Source organism: Vigna unguiculata, chromosome 10, assembly GCF_037176805.1.
Source record: "Vigna unguiculata cultivar grain cowpea cultivar isolate G323 ecotype 2 chromosome 10, ASM3717680v1, whole genome shotgun sequence".
Taxonomy (NCBI): Eukaryota; Viridiplantae; Streptophyta; class Magnoliopsida; order Fabales; family Fabaceae; genus Vigna; species Vigna unguiculata.
Genome location: NC_140801.1, coordinates 14787306 through 14807743, shown reverse-complemented (window position 1 = coordinate 14807743; position 20438 = coordinate 14787306). Strand labels below are relative to the sequence as shown.

The 20438-nt window shown below is 39.7% G+C and overlaps 1 protein-coding gene across 1 annotated transcript; it reads left to right on the top strand.

Moving 5' to 3' along the window:
- Positions 1-19667: 19667 nt before the first annotated feature.
- Positions 19668-20165, top strand: LOC146882211 (uncharacterized). Its single transcript, XM_085667324.1, has one exon. It carries the CDS (start codon positions 19668-19670, stop codon positions 20163-20165), a length of 498 nt encoding a protein of 165 aa, XP_085523450.1.
- The last annotated feature ends 273 nt before the right edge of the window (positions 20166-20438 follow it).

Below are 20438 nucleotides of genomic sequence, written 5' to 3'. Positions count from 1 at the left end.
CTTAAGTCTCTTTATATAGGCTTCAACTGGACTTTGGGCTTTATCTGTCAGTTGCTAAAATCTTTTATTTTTATTTAATTAATTAGCAACTTAATTCCTGTCCAATTTCCAATTCTGCCCTTCTCATTTAACCATATTTGCAGTTTTGACCAGAGTTGACTGCTGACTTTGACCAGTTGACCAGAGTTGACCAGTTGACCAGTTTGACTGTCCTATCAGACGCTGACACGTGGCGCAGAGTACACTTTCCAGAATTAGGGTTTCTGCCCCTTCCTCCTTCCTCCCTGGCGGCGCGGCTGACGGCGGCTGCTCCGGCTTCTTCTCCGGCGAGGTGGCGCGACGCGGAGGTGCTGCTGCAGTGGTGAAGATAGTGCGCGATGCTCTGTGACGGCCGCGAATGGTGGAAGATGGTGGTGGCGCGGCGAGGAGATGTGTGTGCTGCAATTGTGGCGTGCGAAGGCCGTAGATCTGGTGCGGAGAAGGTGGCGGCGCTTCGCGGTGGTTCGTCCGGTGGGCGCAGTGGTTGCAGGTGCAGTGGCGGCACTGGTTCGCGCGAAGATGGTGCTGCAGAACAGGTGGTGACTGCGCGATCTGGTGGCGCGAGTGAAGAAGATGATCGCGATGGTGGAGGAACTGGTGCAGGCGAAGGAGCTCCATGGTTGTGCGCTGCAGAATCGTGGTGGTCGCGAAGCAAACCTCGCGGAGGCGTGAAGATGGTGTTGTCATGGTGAGCGCGACGGAGAAGATGATGGAGAGAAAATGGAGGTGCTGCGTCGCGGTGTTCTGGTTCGCGGAGGTGTGGCGAGCGGAGGTGTGGCAGTTTCCATGGCTGATGCGTGAGTGAAGTGGCTGTGTGCTCACGGTGAAGGTTCGCGCGGAGCTGCGATGGTGGTCGGAAAAGGTTGGCGGCGACGGCTGTGTGGAGGGTGGAAGGAGAGGAGAAAATTAGAGTTAGGGTTTTGGGAGATGAAGATGATGACGTGGCAGAATCTGATTGGTTAACTTGGTGAGGGTAGGATTATGACACGTGGCTTGTTCTGGTTGGCTAATTTTAAGAGGTGGGGATTGCCACATGGCGTGATCTGGTTGAGTGGAATTTAAGTGGTAGGAGGGGTGCAACTTAGTGAAAACTGGGGGTGCAGAACAGGTTTTTGTGGTCCACTTGAGGGAGGAGTGTGCAAATAAAATCTGGGGGTGCATTTAGCTCCTGATTTATTCTTTTTCAGAATTTCTTGATTTTGGACTTATTTTGTAACTTTGAATATTTTAAAATCACACTATTAATTGACCAAAAATAAATTCCAGCTGCATCAACAAACGTTAGAATATCCAATAATATTTTATGCAACTAAAATCAATTTTTACGCCACTTTTACCAAACTTACTCAATAAATCCAATAATCACAAATTCTAATTAAATCAATCTTTAAGCACAGAAAATTCAATTAAATCCCCAAATTTAAATATTAAATGAGGGAAAAAATTTGAACTCATCACTTACACTTCCAAAATATGCAAAAACACCACAAAAGACTCTTGAATCACACAAGAATCACACCGGCACAACAAGAACCCTCTTGTAGACCTGGAAAACCACCAGGCACACACAAAAAGCTTGAGAAAGATCAAACCTCAGTGGTAGCACAACCCATCCTACCACAAACCACTTTCTCCAAGCTTCAAACCAAGCCAACAACTCTAAGAATTGATCCAAGATCAATCTTCAACAGCTGCAACACGTATGATCATGAGGGAGAAAGTTTCCACAAGTTTCCCGAACAAATTTGTGCTCTAAAATTATCAACAAGCCTCTCTTTCAAAAATCACAGCTTTTATAGTCAAACTGTTATGAAATTCAATAGGTTGATTTTCAAATCAATCGGTTGATTTCACTTGACTTAAGTGAAATCAGTTGATTAAAAACTAAATCAACTGATTGAATTTGTTGCAGTTTAAGACTACTACAGCCAACCTTTTAACCTGTTGAAAAACTATTCAACAAACTAAAAGAGACATTTTAACCTATTGAAAAACCATTCAACAGATTAAAAACACAATAAAGACCAAACTACATCTAATTAATGCTACAAGGTCTACAACATGAATTACAAACTACAAATTCACTTTCTAAATGATATAACTACACGAAGAGCACACGTTCCAGCCTTGATCACCATGGATATCATCAAATCTCCTTTCCTTATCAATGTAGGCTTCATTACAATTGTAATGGCTCCAAGATAGTTCAAAAGAGCTTCATTCAATCTTCATCAAATCTTCAAGAAGCAAACCACCTTGGCTTCTCATGTCAACAGTTCTAATATAATCAATATTCCTCTTGTATGTGATCCTTTTGTTGTGTGTAGTGAAACTAAGGATCTCCCACCTCCACTGGATTATTCACTTGAAGTGCCAACTCCTCCATCTGACTCTAACAACTAAGTTTGAGCATGGATCATGCTATAAAGATTCAACTTACACATTAAGTTTGCTTATACTCAATCAACAATAATATATCTTTTTTTATAATTGGCATGTCTTATTTGTTTCGTTAAGGACAAGGACGAAGCTAACAAAACAAACACCCAAATTTTAAGAAAAATGAAATAGAATTTGGCTTTTCTAGTAGCATCTAAACTCACAAGAACATGGAAATGAACATGTGTAAAGGAGAGCAAATATATTACAAACTTGTTTTCTTATTTACCTTCTCATCTAATCCTACATTGGAAACCTTATGCAACTTTAAAGAATGCTAAATCATGCAATCCCTTAGTGCACTCAAAGAATACTGATCTAAACACGTTTTAGACTATCCTTATGAGTAACAAACTATCGAAAGAAGCAAACCAAAAGCATAAAACACATTTTTTAATAGAAAACAATGAATCAACGAAGAACACGAAATGGGCTACCTTGAACTAGCGAGAAATATCAAATAGCCTCTGATGCAAATCGTTTGGGAATAGCAAACAGCGAATAACAAACAGCAAACAATGAGCAAGGAATCATGATTTGCTAATCTTTTCGAAACAATGAAGACTAAACAATAAGAGTTGGTGGGTTAGAATGTGACTAGGTGATAATGTCCATTTTTACCTCTTTTATGTGTTTATTGTCATGAATAAATAAACTCTTTCCTACCTTTTATCTTGGTATATTCTCAACTTTAGTTTGTTTTGTATTGTTTTGTATTTTAATTATTTTATGCTTGTTTTACCTCTAATCTCTATTTTCAATATGTTAAATAAGTTAATAGGAAGCATTTGTGGTGGAGGAAAACAAGCAAAAACTCAAGGGAGCATATTTTGCATAAGAAAATATCAATTTGAGATAAATACCCACGTCAGGCGCCACTAGAATCATGCCCAATGTTTCAAATACAAAATGTTGTCAAACTTCACAAGGCTATGCGGTGGAAAGTGAGGCTGAGCGCCCACAGGCTAAGTGGTGGCAAGTAAGGTTGAGCGCCCACATGGTTGAGCGATACAAAAGTGGGGTTGAACGCCATTCAATTCGTAAAACTTGGCGTTGAGAGGTGCTGAGACAAGGCTCAATAGTGGTGTTCTAAGATGTCAAAAAATGGGTATTTAATCTTGCTTCTCGCAAGGGTTTGGACGATTCCTCGTTTGGTAAGATAGAGAAATACTTTTGGGTGCTTGGAGAGCCTCTTAGAGGTTGTTAAGGGTGTTGGGAAACTCTCTCATTCCTTATTGGATCTTCTCCTCCATTTATGGTGGTTTTTCTCCCTTTTTGGGTTAGAAAGGAAGATGAGTTGCGATTGGGAGATGGAGATGTGAATGGGAGGTGTAATTGGAGCATGTAGTGGCTGCCAAGAACCTAGGAGAGGGCTTGCATCTTCTCTTTGGTTTCCCTTTCTTCCTTGTCTCTTATATTTGTAAACCCTAGGTTCTCCACCATGGAGAGCTAACCCTATTTGTTGAGATTAGACGTAAGAAACTGAATTGTTGTGTAATTTATGTTGTTAATACATATTTTTTCCATTTCAATGTTAGTATTTGATTTCCATGCTTAATGCTTGCTTTGGTTTGGAAATCCATGCATGATTTGTGGTTCTTGAAGTGTTGACAAATGTCTTTTGAACCTAAAAGTGAAATTGAATACCTAATGGAGCTTGTATCTAAGGATAGAACATGATTCATTAGTAATCTTAAGACTTTTGAACTTGATGCATGGTTACTTTTTAAGGATTCAAGGAATTGGAACTTGATGATTTATTATAAGCTCAAAGTCACTAGGGATAGGATTTGAGTATATTGGTGAGTTGATTTTGACTTGAATATGGAAATGAGATGTTTGCCAATGCATGAGAATGAACTGAATGAAATCTACTCTTGATAGTTGTAAATACTCTATGTTAAAATTTCTTCTTGCAAAACAACTATTTGATAAAAATACCAAAAAGAGTTTCTTTGTGTTTTTGTAAGTTTTATTGTCTATTTGAGTTGTGAATTGCAAGATTTGTCATATGTTGGACAAGTCCCTATGGAGAGAACGATATTTGTTACTTGCTATGTGCAACCAGGCACTTGCCATTTTTCACTAACACTAGGTCGAGAGTTTCAAAAAATGAGAATAAATTGGGAAAGTGAGTGTTTCAATGGAAAATGAATTAGGATATAGGGTGAATGCGAGAGTGGATTTGGAAAGTGGAACAAGAGTAAATTTGGGAAGGGAGTGAACATGAAAGTGAGTAGTTAGTTGGCTCTAGTGTTTTAAAAAATGGAAAGGGTAAAAAGAGAGAAATTGGAAAACAGAGGGAGTATGAGAAAAACGAGAATTAATTTTGAAAAGAAAAATAGGAGTAAATTAATTTTTTTAGAAATTGAGTTCAAATTAGAACTTGTGAGCAAAGGAAAGAATCGGACCCTTTGCTATTGTTGGAGGTGAAAAATTAAAAAGGGGATTGTGTATGGATTTGTTACATTAAGAAAAAAGTTTCCTATTTTTACAAGTGCCAACTTTAGTACCAACTAGGGATGGCCAAGCAGGCTAGTACAACTCATTTTGGAGCGCCCTACGTTTTGGCCCGCAAAGTGCAGGTCGGGTTGGCCTGTGCCATAGTTCAAAATTAGTTTTACTTTCCTGGTCTGCCCCACCTTGCAGACCCACATTTTTTATGACCAAAAACAAAAATTTTTGTCATGAGAAAAACAAAACCTTTTTTATTTTCCTATAATAATTGATATTCATTTCCTATCGAAATAATTCCATATAGTTTAATTAATCAAAGACAAGAAACAATAGCAACAAAAATTATAGCTAAAGTCTAATAACAACATGTCATCTTACAATATAGGAACAAATTTGTTAACCTAAAATGCATAAAAAGATATTCTAGCTCGCCTGGCGCACCCCGAATTCTTATCCCTTGTACCAACCAAGCTTTAGTTGTTAATCAAATAAAAGAAATGTGTGAAACTATTTAGAAATTAAATGTCGAGCTTATGACAAAGGATGCCAATGAGAGGACACTTAAAGAGAAGATGAAGTGTTTGATGAAAAATTATCAGCAACAAAGTGAATGCATATTCCAACAAGAACTTATTTTACAACATATCTTGTTGAAGAATATTATGTCAATTCCTTTTGATCTCCTAGAAGTGGAAATGATATAGTAAGATCGTTCTAGTGATGGTAAACCATAAGACCATTAGTTATATGTAATTGTATTATGACTTTAAAAGTTACATATTTATTTAGAACTATTTCCATTGTGATTTTATGTTGGATCATGTAATATGTATACTATTATTTTTTACACTACTCTTTACTATATTATTATAGGAGTTGGTTGTTATTTAGCATAACTAAATTTGTAGTATTTATAAACAAGTTAGAAAATGGTTTACAAGCATGTCAAAATATTGTTTATAATCTTAATAAAGTCATGTACATAAAATTAGTCATTGATATTTTCATTGTTAAACTATTCAAATTTGTTCTTTAGCCATTGCAATATGCTGGTCACTAAATGCTTCTATTTTTGCAATCAATTTAGCCACTAAAAAATATTCTAATTAAAATAAAAAAACTTACACATTAGTGACTTATCGCAACCAAAATCATGAAAAGACGATGAAAAATTATATATTTAAAATGAGAGTTTGGAGTTGGCACAAAAATTTATTCAGGAAAATTACACAAAATACCAGAATAATAAGCAAGAGTCAAGTGAGAAAAAGGTGAGGAATATTATAGCCTTGAAAATTGGCACTAAGAGGAATAATGAACCCGAGGATGAAGTGGCAGAATCAAATGAATATGAGAACCTGAATCTATTTGTCAAAAGGTTTGGGAAGTATCTCGAAAAGAAAGGTAACAAAGGTAATCAAAAGAGGTACACTTCCAAGCGATTTGAGTCAAATTCTTCTAATTTCACTTGTTATAGTTATGGAAAGCAAGGACATATGAAAATTGAATGCCTAAACTCCACTGTTTTAAAAAAATCAAGTGAAATACCTTTTGAAAACATGTGCAAAGTTCATAAGTGGGAAAGCAAACCTAGAAGTTGTTCTTGACTCTCAAAATTGTGTGCTTGGGAAATTTGGGCTTGGTTACAATCCTACTTTCAAAAAGAAAGCCAAGAAGTTCTCTAGTTTCTTTTCAAAAAGTAAGCCAAATGATATGCCACTCATCCCTTGCAACTATTGTATGAAGAAAGGTCATGTTATTAAGAATTGCTATGCTAGAAAGTATGGTGTTCCTAAAGGGGTTACGAAATGGATCCCAAAAGGATCTAGAAAGGTGTAACCATGATGGACCCAACCTATCAAAAGGTACCAAGTAAGATTTATGGTACCTTGATAGTGGTTGTTCGAGACACATGACAGGTGACTAGACCAAGTTTGCTAAGTTGGAGTTGAAGGATGAAGGATTTGTGACTTATGGAGACAACAAAAATGGAAGAATACTTGGAAATGGAGTCATAAGCAATGGATCCTCATTCAACATATCGAATGTGCTGCTAGTAAAAGGGTTAAAGCACAACTTGATAAGTATAAGCCAACTTTGTGACAAAGGTTTTAAAGTTGTAATTGAACCAAATCATTGCTTTATCTATGATGCATGTGGTAGTATTGTATTGATAGGAAAAAGAGTCAACAATATATACACTATTGATCTGCATCATGCATAATTTAGAATTCATTGTTTGCTTACAAAAGAGGATGATAGATGGTTACACATACATGCAGCATTTTAATTGATTAAATAGAAAATAGTTGGTTGAAGGTTTACCAAAACTCAAATTTGAGAAGGATAGAATATGTGAAGCTTGTCAAAAGGGAAATCAGAACAAGGTCTCTTTTAAACCCAAAAATTGTGTTTCAATTGAAAAACCTCTAGAGTTGCTTCACATGGATCTATTTGGTCCATCTCGAACCATAAGTCTTGGTAGAAACCTTTATGCATTAGTCATAGTAGATGATTTTTCTAGGTTTACATGAACTTTGTTTTTACCAGCCAAAAATGACACACTCCATGCTTTTAAAAGACTTGCCGAGGTTTTAGAAAATGAAAAGAGTTATAAAATAGTGTCTATTTGAAGTGATTATGGTGGAAAGTTTCAAAATGAAAGATTTGAACACTTTTTGTGAAAAACATGGGATTAAACATAAGTTTTCTACTCTAAGAACTCTAGAACAAATTGAAGTAGTTGAAAGAAAGAATAGATCACTTGAAGAATTAGCTGCAACCATGTTAAATGAAAACTCACTACCTAAGTAATTTTGGCTGATGCAGTCAACACAGCTTATTATGTGTTAAATCGTGTGTTAATTAGACCTATTTTAAAGAAAAGCCCGCTATGAGCTTTTCAAAGGGAGAAGACATGTTTTAAGCCACCTTAAAGTATTTGGTTGTAAGTGTTTCATCTTAAATAATGGTAAAGAGCAAATTAGAAAGTTTGGTGCCAAAGCGAATGAAGGTGTTTTTCTTGGTTATGCTATACATGGTCATGCATATAAAGTTTATAACAAAAGACTAATGATTGTTGAAGAGTCCATGCATGTTGTATTTGATGAAACTAACCTAAAGCTACAAGATCAAGTGTCAAAGAATGCATATGAAGATATATTGCAGGAAAAGCAATTTGCTGTATAAAAGTAATCTGTTGTAGAAAATCAATCTACTAAAAAGGAAAAATAGTCGACTGAAATAGCTACAGACAACAACTTACCAAAGAATTGGATCGAACCTAAAGGGCTAATAAAGGACAACATTATTGGTGATATTAGATAGGGAGTATCCACTAGACACAAACTTATATTTTGCGAACATGTTACCTTTGTATCTCAAATTGAACCTAAGAATGTGAATGATGCTTTCAATGATAATAATTGGATTGTTGCTATGCAAGATGAACTTAATCAATTCACAAGAAATTATGTGTGGTTTCTAGTTCCTAGAAGTGATGACATGAATATAATTGGAACTAAATGGGTTTTTAGAAACAAAATGGATGAAAATGGTAATATAGTAAGAAATAAAGTTATACTAGTTGCTAAAGGGTATAATCAAGAAGAAGGCATTGATTTTTATGAAACACATTCACTTGTAGCTAGGCTATAAGCTGTGAGATTACTATTAATATATGTTTGCATGTTTAACTTTAAATAACATCAAATGGATGTGAAAAGTGCATTCTTGAATGATTTCTTAAATGAAGAAATGTATGTATCACAACCTCCTAGGTTTGAGGATCATCTTTATCCTAACCATGTTTTCAAATTGAAAAAGGCCTTGTATGATTTGAAACAAGTGTAAGACCCGTGAAATTTAATTAATTAAATAAATAATTAATTAATAAATGCAGGTAGTGGGAGTCTTTATGGCATTAAATTCTAAATTGTATGACGTGGAAAAGTACTATCTCAAGTGGTTGGGAGCCTTGATCTGTTGCATTTTTCGTGTTTTCTGGAAAATTTCCAAAAACCGCATCCCAGGCTGTTCATAGCCGCCAGGCGGCACATGCACTTTCACGTGTTTCTGGGTTCCTGGAGAGTAACCGCCTGGCGGCACATTCCCGGCCGTTAGGTGACGCAAGGTGTTTCACCCAATTCTGGGTTTCTAGATGAAGGGCCTGGCGGTACTGACTGAACCGCCAGGCGATGCGAGCTAAATGGTTCGTTTTTTTGTTGTTTACTAGGTGCGGGGTTGATTCTGATCGGGGGGAAAGTTAACCGTACTCACTAAAGGTTGGGTGTGATGTCCAACAGTGGGTATATTCACGTATTTTCGAGCATAATTGAATGAAACAGTGTAAGGAGGTTTTAGGGTTTGATGAATTGCGAATTGTCACTTATGGAATCAATTAGCGGAAACTTAATTTGGGTATTTGCTAATATCAAATGGAACGATTAGTATAACTGGGTTGTTAAATAATTGGAAATGTGTGGTGAATTTGCATTAGAGGAATTATGAGAGAGAAGAGCAGTGCAGGTGCGGGAATTCTGGGAATTTGCCCAGAATTGTATGCATAACCTAGTGGCACGGGGCTGGCCGCCAGGCGCCATCTTAGTAAAGTGAAATCTTTATGGTTGCGAGAGTTGCTGGTATGTTAAATTTTGGGAAAAATACTGGTTCGTGCTATCCTTGGAGTGGGAAATGGTAGTTTGATGATAACCTTGATAATAACTATATGGCAGTAGAGGGGAATGAAGTAGAGTCTTGAAGGGTTTAAAACTGGAGTGTACAAGGGATATAGCTATAGGTTGAGTACACTAGACTTAGCATGAATGATTTGGCTTGAGATTATGTAATGTAGTGTGAAATGTTGACATAAAAGTGGTAGGACTTTGGATGGCACACTGTAAAACAGGAGGTGTAAACTAGTGAACTCTTTGGAGTTGTGAAACCAAATTATTAAACCAGAATAAGGAGAGAAACATAACTAAGTAACTGATCTTGTGGTTTTAGACCAAATCCAATTAAGTTATGAATTGTAGAGATGTCAACCAACTAAATTGGAATGAAAATGTTGTAGATTATAGGTCCAAGTTTGGGCTACTGTAACATCCCTAGTGAATATTACTTGATTTTATATTAAATATAAATATAAAAAAAAAACAAGCGTCGCAATCTTATTAAGTCTCATACTTGGAAACTACATAAATTTAATATTTAATGCGACAAAGTTTTAAATGTAATTAAATCCAAAGTCATTACAAGTTCCATTAACACTATAGAAACACTTATAAAGTCCTAGCTTTATCCCAGCTAGCCCTCACTTTGTCGTCTGAGCACCCTCGACATCACTTGTAACACCATCTGCTCTAGTGTCACGAATTACACGATCATTGCCAATCACAAATAGAAAGGGTGAGCCCAAAAGAATAATAAACATATATCAAATACATAATATAAAACATAAAGACCCAATTACATTCTCAGAATTTGACCCTATTCACATCCTTGGTACAACACATGTGATCCACCAGCTACGTACCTCCCCGCACGCGGCATCTCTCAACTATGAGCACGGAACATACGAACCTACCTCGCTCGTAACCCCACAGGAGAGTAATTGAGTATGAACCTCCCCGCTCATACCATCACATGTTAACCACCATCCATGAACCTAACCGCTCATGGCACAGCATCTCCTGATCCACGTTTTTATCAGTGTGTACAAACAACACACACAAATTGCACTAAACACGCTTAGGCTAGAAACCTTAGCTTAAGCGACCAGGCCTGTCTCACTTAAGCTAAGCTTCCTCACCTGAGCGAGCGTGCCAAACTAGTTTACCTCCGAGGTCTCGCTTAAGCGAGTCTCTCCTCGCCTGGGCGAGATCGCCCTTCGCCTAAAACCCAAACTCTCGCCTAGGCGGCGAGTTAACAAAATGCCAAGTTAAAACGTGAGGTCTCGCTTAAGCGAGAGCCTCTCGCCTGGGCGAGATCCGTGTCGCCCAAACATCAATCCCCTCGCCTGCGCGAGGTGCCCCAAAACAAAATCTCACACACTTGATTTCTCGTTTAGGCAAGAGGTATTCGCCTGAGCGAGTTAACAGGTCCCCAAAACCCTGACACTCCGCCTGAGCGAGTAGCTCGTGCAGAAAACATAACTTTCGACTCTACAACTCTCGCTGAGGCGAGCCTAGCTCGCCTCAGCGAGATTATCAGTCTGGTTCACTATTACGCACACGCAAACACCCAAACCATGCCAACACCCCTTTCCAAAATTGACAATCAATCCCCTTCATCGTTCCAGAATTATGAACCTGTTTTAGACCTCAAAATTTGATCCCAAACCAATGCAATTGAACCATAGTCACATATAGTACCCAAAAACTCTATTATTTTTAATATGCGCATACAAGAATGGTTATGCAACGTACATCAGCCAAGGTTCAATCCAATCACAGAGAGCATGAAAATTTCATGGCAAAGAAACATATAAACATGTGTAACACTGCAGTAACAAAATCAATACAATCACATAATTTCTCACACAGAGGAGCTCCCCTAACCTGGAATTTTTGGTGGCTTTTAATTGGAATTATGCGTCTTCCCCTAGAGTACCAATGCTCTCTCTTTGGTTTTTCCCAATTCAGCTCTTAATTGCCCTAACACCCACGGTTCTCTTCAGATTTTCGCACCCCTCTGCTTATACCCAAAATACAGCTGCCAAAACCTTTCCTCTCACCTCAATTTCACCTTATATAGGCATCCTAATAGTAGGTTTAAGTGACAAAACGAAAAACTTAACTTAATAGTGATTTATTTGTTATTCAAGGCCCATGATTTAATGATTTTCAGCCCCTTTGGCTGCCTCTTCTACTAGGTTTCCTCCACCCTTCCACATTCATACCATAATCCACTATTTAGCAAAAAGAGAGTTAAAGTTGGGTTACCGGGATTCAAACCCATACCCTCACAATACAAGGTCAAACCACAACCAACAAACCAATTAACATTTTGTGATAATTCGTACACATATAGTATTACATTATCACCTACCGTGCTCTCACATGTTATATATAAAAAAATAGAAATAAAACAAACATCACATAATTAGCATACATATGACTCGAACCCAAGTCCTCTCACACAATCAAAGTACTCTCAACCACTTGAGCTAGTACTTTTCCACACCAAAGCATTCCGCAGTAAATGCCTTACAAACATCCATTACCCGCATTTATTAAATAATTATTTAATTAACTATTTATTTTTCTCGGGTCTTATAGCTACCAGCTGCTCAGAGTGCTTGAAAATTTAGTACTACATGAGGTATTCCTTGAGTTGTGGCTTAGAATAGAATCTCTTGAGTTGTGGCTCGGGATGGCGGATGAACACGAGGAACCCTTGAGTTGAGCTTGAGTTGGCGAGTGTTGCCGGTGTGAGTGTGCTGGTTGTGGCCAGTACGGATGGGTCCGGATAGATTGCCATCCTCAATAGTTGACTATCGAGTTTGGTAGTCTTGGAACGTTGCGAACTATGTTCATATTTGGGAACTCCACCTGGCGTTATGGTATGTGATCCGTAGCAATGGTTTCTCGCACGTGCTCTACCGGTTGTGGCCGATTGGTATGGCAGCAAGTCGTCTTGAGGTAATCACTAGAAGATGTAGAATACAAATAACATGGTTGTGGCCATGTGATATGAAATCCTATGGGGGAATATTTTTGGGGTGTTTGTAATATATATATATATATATATATATATATATGAAAATAAGTGTGTTCTACATATATGTAAATATTTATATGTTTATTCTGTTAAGCTCACCCTATCTGCTTGTGCTTGGCGATGATCGTGTACGCGATACACGTGAGCAGATGATGTTGATGCAGGTGGTTCTGGTGGAGCTTAGCCACAGAGCGGGGATAACATGGGGAGATTTTATTATTTTATGGTTTTGAAATAATATGTAAACTCTTATGAGATGCTTTTGTTTTGTGTCCCGTTTATAAACTTTGGATTTTGGATTATATTTGGAAGTAATAAAAATTTAAATTTCCCGAGTTTTGGGAAATGAGGTATTATTAAATTAAAGTTGTTTTATTATTTCTTTATTTATTCTTTAAAATCCATAATATCTGGTCGGGATGTTACAACAAGCACCATGACACTGGTATGAAAGACTAAGTGTAAGATTCGCATAATTTAATTAATTAATTAATAAATGCGGATAAGTAGTGTATTTATGGCACTAAATACTGATGGGTATGACGTGGAAAAGTACTAGCTCTAGTGGTTGAGAGTACTTTAATTGTGTGAGAGGACTTGGGTTCAAGTCTTATGTATGTTGTTTGTGTGTTATTTAATTATTATTGTTTTAATAATATGATGGAGCATGTTTCATATGATACCATACTTGAATTGAATGAGTTGGCCTGATGGTTTAACATTAAATTGGCTTTGGCATGGTCATGGGTTCAAACCTTGGTGGCGAAAATTTAAAATTCTCTTTTTGCAAACAATTGGTATGGCGTGAATATGAAAAGGTGGAGAGAACCCTAGCAAAATGGGGCAGCTAGGAAGGCTGAAAATAAATACTAAAGGCCTTAAATAACAATAAAACTTACCATTAAAACTTAATTTTCGTTTTAGGCATTAAACCTCTTTAAAAGGCAATTTTTGGGAGAGAATAGGGGTTTGGAGAAGCTGTTTTCTGAGGGCTTTGCAAGGGTGCGAAAATTGAGAGGGTTTTGGCAATTGAGAGCATAGTGAAGGGAGGGTGTTAGGCTGCCTAGTGATCAAGGAGGTATTTCCAACATTCTGCATTTTTTCTAAGCAAAGGAAAATTCCAAGTTAGGGGAGTTGAACCCGAAATTGTATATTGGGTCATATTGCATGATTGTGATACTGTTTTGCCATGAATTTCGTGTTCTACATGAAGGGAATTTGGGGTTTGGGTAATTGAACACTGTTCTATTGGAATTCTTACCTAAATGTGTGATTATGATGGGATATTGTACTGAGTATGCGGCTTTTGTGCACATGTGGGTGTAGGGGGTCTGAAATGTATCTAAATTAGGTTCATATGGTTGATGAAATTGATGTAAGCTGTTTTGGTGTGAATTGAGGTGTTAAATGGGTCATTAATTCTGGTGTGCGTGCGTAAACAGATTTGGGGTCTGCATTTCTCGCTCAGACGAGCCAGACTCGCCTAGGCGAGATTAATAGAGACGCAAAGCTTGTGGTTTCGCGAGCAACTCGCTCAGGCAAGGAAATCTGGTTCTGAGCGACAAGTCATCTCGCTCAAGCGAGTATGCCTCGCTCAGGCGTGAATTCGAGTATGTTGCAGGGTGTCTTTGAAGGAATCTCGCTCAGGCGAGAGTCCTTTGCCTAAGCGAAGCAAAGAGGGATGATTGGGTTGTTTTGGAGAACTCGTCGCTTGGACGAGGTAATTTTTATACTGGGCGAGCAAGGGTCTCGCCCAAGCGAGAATGAGCTCGCTTAAGCGAGATTACGTAGGTTGCAGATATTCTAGAGGCTCGCTCAAGCTAGTGCATCTAGCTTAAGCGAGATAAGCTGGAGTGGTTGAATAAAGGCTCTTAGTTTAAGCAATCGAGGGTGAAGTTGTGCGTTTCAAGGCAGGTGTTTATGTTGTATTAAAGAGATGAGATGGAACTTGTAAGGCGTGGTCTACATGGCCTTTTGAATATCTCATTGGTGGGCTTGTTGGTGTTCCATGGGTTATGGCCTGGAACGTATCCTTGAGGTGTGGCTCGGGATAGGGGTTAAGCACATGGCATTCTATGGGTTGTGGCCTGGAATAACTTCCCTTGAGTTATGGCTCGGGATAGCGGATGAACAAAAGGGACCTTAGTGATTTGCTGGTTGTGGCCAGTACGGATGGGTCCAAATGGATTGCCCTCCTTAGTGATTTGCTGACGAGTTTGGTAGTCCTGGGACGTTACGGTGTGTGATCCGTAGCATGGTTTTCGCCCGTGCTCTATCGGTTGTGACCGATAGGTGTGGCAGTAAGGCGCCTTGAGATACTTAATAGAAGATGTATAACACTGCTAACATAGTTGTGGCCATGTGGAAGAGCTGGATAGAGTCTCCATGATGTACATTATTATACATGGTTGTGGCGATGTGGAAGGAAGGTAACGAGTCTTCCGCGGGGTGCATCGATATACATGGTTGTCGCCATGTGATAGAAATGGAGTAAGTTCTGTTGGAAATGAAAGGATATCATATATGGTTGTGGCCATGCGGAATAAGAGAAGAGTTTTGTGTTATTGATGTATTTTTATCGGTTATACATATACATATATATATATATATATATATATATGTGTGTGTGTGTGTGTGTGTTTGGTATACATTTATGTTTTATCTTTTAGCTCACCCTATCTGCTTGTGTTTGGCGATGATCGTGTACGCGGTGCACGTGAGCAGATGATGTTGCAGGTGGAGCTGGTGAGGCTTAGTTTCGGAGAGGGGATTATCATGGGATCTTTATGTTTATGCTTTCTTTATTCTATTTGAAATAGGTTGTAAAGGCTCATGGCCTATTTTGACTAAACTCGCAGTTTTGTATTTTTGGATGTTTTAGTAAATTTATAAAGTTTTAATTTCCCGTGGTTTTGGGAAATCAGGTATTATTAAATGCAGTGTAATTAATTACTTTTCTTTATTTTAGTAAATTTCGTAATATCCTGACGGGATGTTACATTTGGTATTAGAGCAATGGTTTTCAAAAGATTTTTTTTGGGGTTTGTGGGGAGTGAGCTTATCCTGTGTGCTTGTGAGATCATTTTGATCATTGTTTGTTAACTAACTTTTGGTATAAAGTCTTAACCAAAGTTGTTTTATGTGAACAGTTATATGTGGCGTGCTCAGACTATGGCAAATAGGCAGAGGAGGAATAATGTTGGGGCTGATGAGATCGCGCAGGTGATACATCGGATGGTAGATGCGATGCAGCCCATTGTAGCGCAACCTAGAGCCATGGTAGCACCCACACGCCCGGTATCGGTGGAGGACTTTATGAGGCATAACCCCTTAAAATTCACAGGCAAATCCACTCTGGATGAGGCCGATGCTTGGCTCAGAAAGTGTGAGAAAATCTGTAGAGTGATAAATTGCACAGATGCTCAAAAGCTCGCATTCGTCTCATTCCTGCTAGTAGCTGACGCAGAATACTAGTGGGCAGGCATGCAGCAGCTCATGCAGACCCGGGGCGAGGAGGTTACCTGGACTTCCTTCAGGGCGAGATTTTTGAAGTATTTTCCAAACAGTGCTAGGCACGAGAGAGAGGCGAAATTCCTCACGTTCCAGTAGGGGAACCTGATTGTGCAGGCATACACAGACAGATTTGAGTACTTGGCCAGCTTCTTCTCGCCTACCGTCACCGAGGAGTGGAGATGCAGAAAATATGAGGGCAGGCTGAAACACGAGTTGCGTCGTTTCATTGTACCTCTCAGGATCAGGGAGTTTCTAGTCTTAGTGGAGCTGGCCAAGGCCGTTAAGCAGCTGGAGATGGGGCCCAGCAGAGGGGCACGACCTCAGAAGAATACCTCTGATTCATGGCAACAGGAGAAGTCGTATGATAGGCCACAGAGTTCGGTCAAGAAACTACAGTGTTACAACTATGGTGGGAAGCATCTTAGGAGGGATTGTCCAAAACCCTCAGGCAGCTCTAGTGGTGGTAGTAGCATTGGCAAGTGCTACGTTTGTGACCAGATGGGCCATTTCGCACGTCACGGCCCGAATAAGAAATCGGCTAGAGGTGCACCAGCAAAGAAACCTGTCGGGGATCGACCTAGAGCCCCAGGTCGTGTGTTCGCCTTGACAACTATCAAGGTAGCCTAATCAGGTAACTTAGTATAGACTACTTGTTTGTTGTTTGATCACGAGGTTGTTGTGTTGTATGACTCAAGAGCTACCCATTCATTCGTACCAATGAATGTGTGAGGAGTCTCGGTCTAGTGATGTGAGAGCTGGCGTGCGAGTTAATAGTTGCGACACCAGCGTCTGGAGAGGTATCCACCATGTCTGTTTGTGTAGGATGCCCTATGGAGGTGGCAGGCCGCAGATTCAAGGTGAATCTCATATGCTTACCGATGGAAGGGTTGGACGTGATTCTGGGTATGGACTGGTTGGCCAGCAACCACGTGGTGTTCGATTGCGGGCAACGCCGAGTAGTTTATCCAAATGTAGAAGGACTAGAATTGATATCATCGAACCAGGCAAAGAAGGAGATTGAAGTTGGAGCTACTTGCTTAATGATAGTAGCTTAGACAGAGAAAAAGAGTACCACAGAGAAGATAAGTATGATTCCAGTGGTGGATGAATACGCCGATGTCTTCCCTGATGGAATCCTAGAATTGCCACCGAGTAGGGATGTGGATTTCACCATTGATCTCATCCATGGAGCGGGCCCGGTATCTATGGCACCGTATCGGATGGCGCTAGTTGAGTTGGCAGAGTTGAAGAACTAGATCGAGGATCTGCTTGAGAAGAAGTTTATCCAACCAAGTGCATCACCATGGGGAGCACCGGTGCTGCTAGTGAAAAAGAAGGACGGTAGTTCCAGATTGTGTGTAGATTATCGTCAGTTGAATAAGCTGACTATAAAGAATAAGTACCTGTTGCCCAGAATTGACGATTTGCTGGATCAATTGTGGGGAGCAACTGTGTTCTCTAAGATTGACTTGAGGTCTGGATATCATCAGATCTTAGTCAAACCAGAGGATGTGCAGAAGACAGCATTCAAGTCTCGCTACAGTCACTATGAGTATGTGGTGATGCCGTTTGGGGTGACGAATGCTCCTGCTATATTCAGTGACTACATGCATAGGATTTTCCGGCCGTATCTGGATCAGTTTGTCGTTGTATTCATTAACGACATACTGATATATTCTGAGAGTAAAGAAGAACACACAGATCATCTATGAGTGATTTTGGAGGTTCTCAGAGAGCATAAACTGTATGGGAAACTGTCGAAGTGTGATTTTTGGCTGGAGGAGGTACAATTTTTGGGTCATGTAATCTCAGCCCAAGGAATAGCAATAGACCCAACGAAGATTGAAACAGTGGTGAAGTGAGAGAGACCATAGATAGTAACTGAGGTGAGAAGCTTTTTGGGCTTGGCAGGTTATTACAGGCGCTTTGTGGAAGGGTTCTCCATGATGGTGAGTCCATTGACTCAACTCACCAGGAAGGACTAGCCTTTTTCTTGGACGGACGAGTGTGAAGTCTGTTTTAAGGATATGAAGAGGAGATTGACCACTGCCCCTATATTAGCTATTCCTGACACAACCAAAACATTTGAGGTGTACTGTGATGCTTCATACCAGGGCTTGGGGTGTGTGTTGATGCAGGAGAAACGACCTGTTGCTTATGCATCTCGCCAGCTGAAGGTACACAAGAAGAACTACCCTACACATGACTTGGAATTGGCTGCGGTAGTTTTTTCTCTCAAGACGTGGAGGCACTACTTGTATGGTTCACAGTTCCAAGTGTTCAATGATCATAAAAGTTTGATGTACTTATTTGATCAGAAAGAGCTGAATATGAGACAGAGGCGTCGGATGGAGTACTTGAAAGACTATGATTTTGAGCTTCTATACCATCCAAGTAAAGCCAATGTAGTTGCTGACGCCTTGAGTAGGAAGAGAGTTCATATGTTTGCTATAATGATGAAGGAGTTGGAGCTTGTTAAGAAACTGCGAGATATGAACTTGAATCTATACACAGGTGTTGATCATATACGGTGTAGCATGTTGCAGATCACTAATGATTTCTTAGATGAGGTCAGGGAGGAACAGGGTAAAGATCAAGAACTGCAACAGATAGTGAGTGAGTTGGGCACCGAGAAGAGAAAAGACTTCAGGATGGGCAAATATGGTATCCTGAGATTCAGATAGAGAGTGTGTGTACCTCGCAGTTGGGTTTTGAGGAAGATGCTCTTAGGTGAAGGGCATAAGAGTCGTCTTAGCATACATCCAGGTATGACTAAGATGTATAAGGACTTGAAAGTGACCTTCTGGTGGACGGGTATGAAGAATGATGTGGCTGACTATATCGCTTCTTGTTTAGTATGCCAAAAGGCGAAGATTGAGCATCAGAGGCCGGGTGGCACGTTGGAGCCTCTTGACATTCCATAGTGGAAATAGGACAGCATTTCCATGCATTTTGTCACGCACTTGCCACGGTTTGTGAGAGGACATGACTCGATCTGGATTATTGTAGACAGACTGACGAAGTGTGCGCACTTCCTACCAATTAACCAAAAGATGTCTATGGACAAATTGGCAGATCTGTATGTCCGAGAAGTGGTCAGACTTCATAAGGTGCCTACGAGTATTGTGTCAGACAGAGACCAGAGGTTCACATCGAGATTTTGGCAATCACTGCAGAATGCCTTGGGTACTCAGCTGAGAATGAGCTCAGGGTACCACCCTCAGACGGATGGGCAGTCTAAGAGAACCATACAGTCGCTAAAGGATCTGCTGAGGACTTGTGTGTTAGATCACCTGCGTACGTGGAGTGACATGTTGCCATTGGTGGAGTTCACGTACAATAATAGCTACCATTCCAGCATCGGGATGGCACCATACGAGGCATTAAATGGTAGGAGATGCAGGACTCCGCTGTGTTGGTAGCAGGATGGGGAGTCAGTGGTATTTGGGCCACAGTTCTTGCAACAAACCATTGAGAAAGTAAGGGTGATACAAGACCGTATGCGTGCGACTCAGAGTCGACAAAAGTCTTATGCAGATAAGAGGAGGAGGCCACTTGAGTTTGAGGCGGTTGATATTGGGAGAGCTCTCAAGTCGAGGAAGCTGACTCCTAGATTCATCGGGCCATACCAAATTACAAGGAGGATCGGACCAGCAGCGTATGAAATTGCCTTGCAACCTTACTTGGCCAATTTGCACAACGTCTTCCATGTATCACAGTTGAGGAAGTACGTGGCAGATCCTACTCATGTGCAGGAGCAAGACGATGTTCAAGTGCGCAAGGATCTGACTCTGGGGGTTAGACCGATGAGAATTCAGGATTCTCAAGTCAAACAACTAAGAGGGAAGGAGATTCGGACTGTGAAGGTTCTTTGGGACGAGGCAACCCAGGAGATGACTTGGGAGATGGAGGACCTCATGAGGAAGTCGTATCCTCACCTGTTTGCTGGTAATTTCTCTTTTTCGAGGACGAAAAATTTCAAGGTGAGGGGAATGTAAGATCCGCATAATTTAATTAATTAAATAATTAATTAATTAATAAATGCGGGTAAGTAGTGTATTTATGGCACTAAATACTGATGGGTATGACGTAGAAAAGTACTAGCTCAAGTGGTTGAGAGTACTTTAATTGTGTGAGAGGACTTGGGTTCAAGTCCTATGTATGTTGTTTGTGTTATTTAATTATTATTGTTTTAATAATATGATGGAGCATGTTTCATATGATACCATACTTGAATTGGGTGAGTTAGCAAGAAACATGAGTTGGCCTGA

Bases quoted from the DNA above. Each gene is read 5' to 3' on its own strand.
- LOC146882211 (XM_085667324.1), top strand. From the start codon at position 19,668: ATGCGTGCGACTCAGAGTCGACAAAAGTCTTATGCAGATAAGAGGAGG.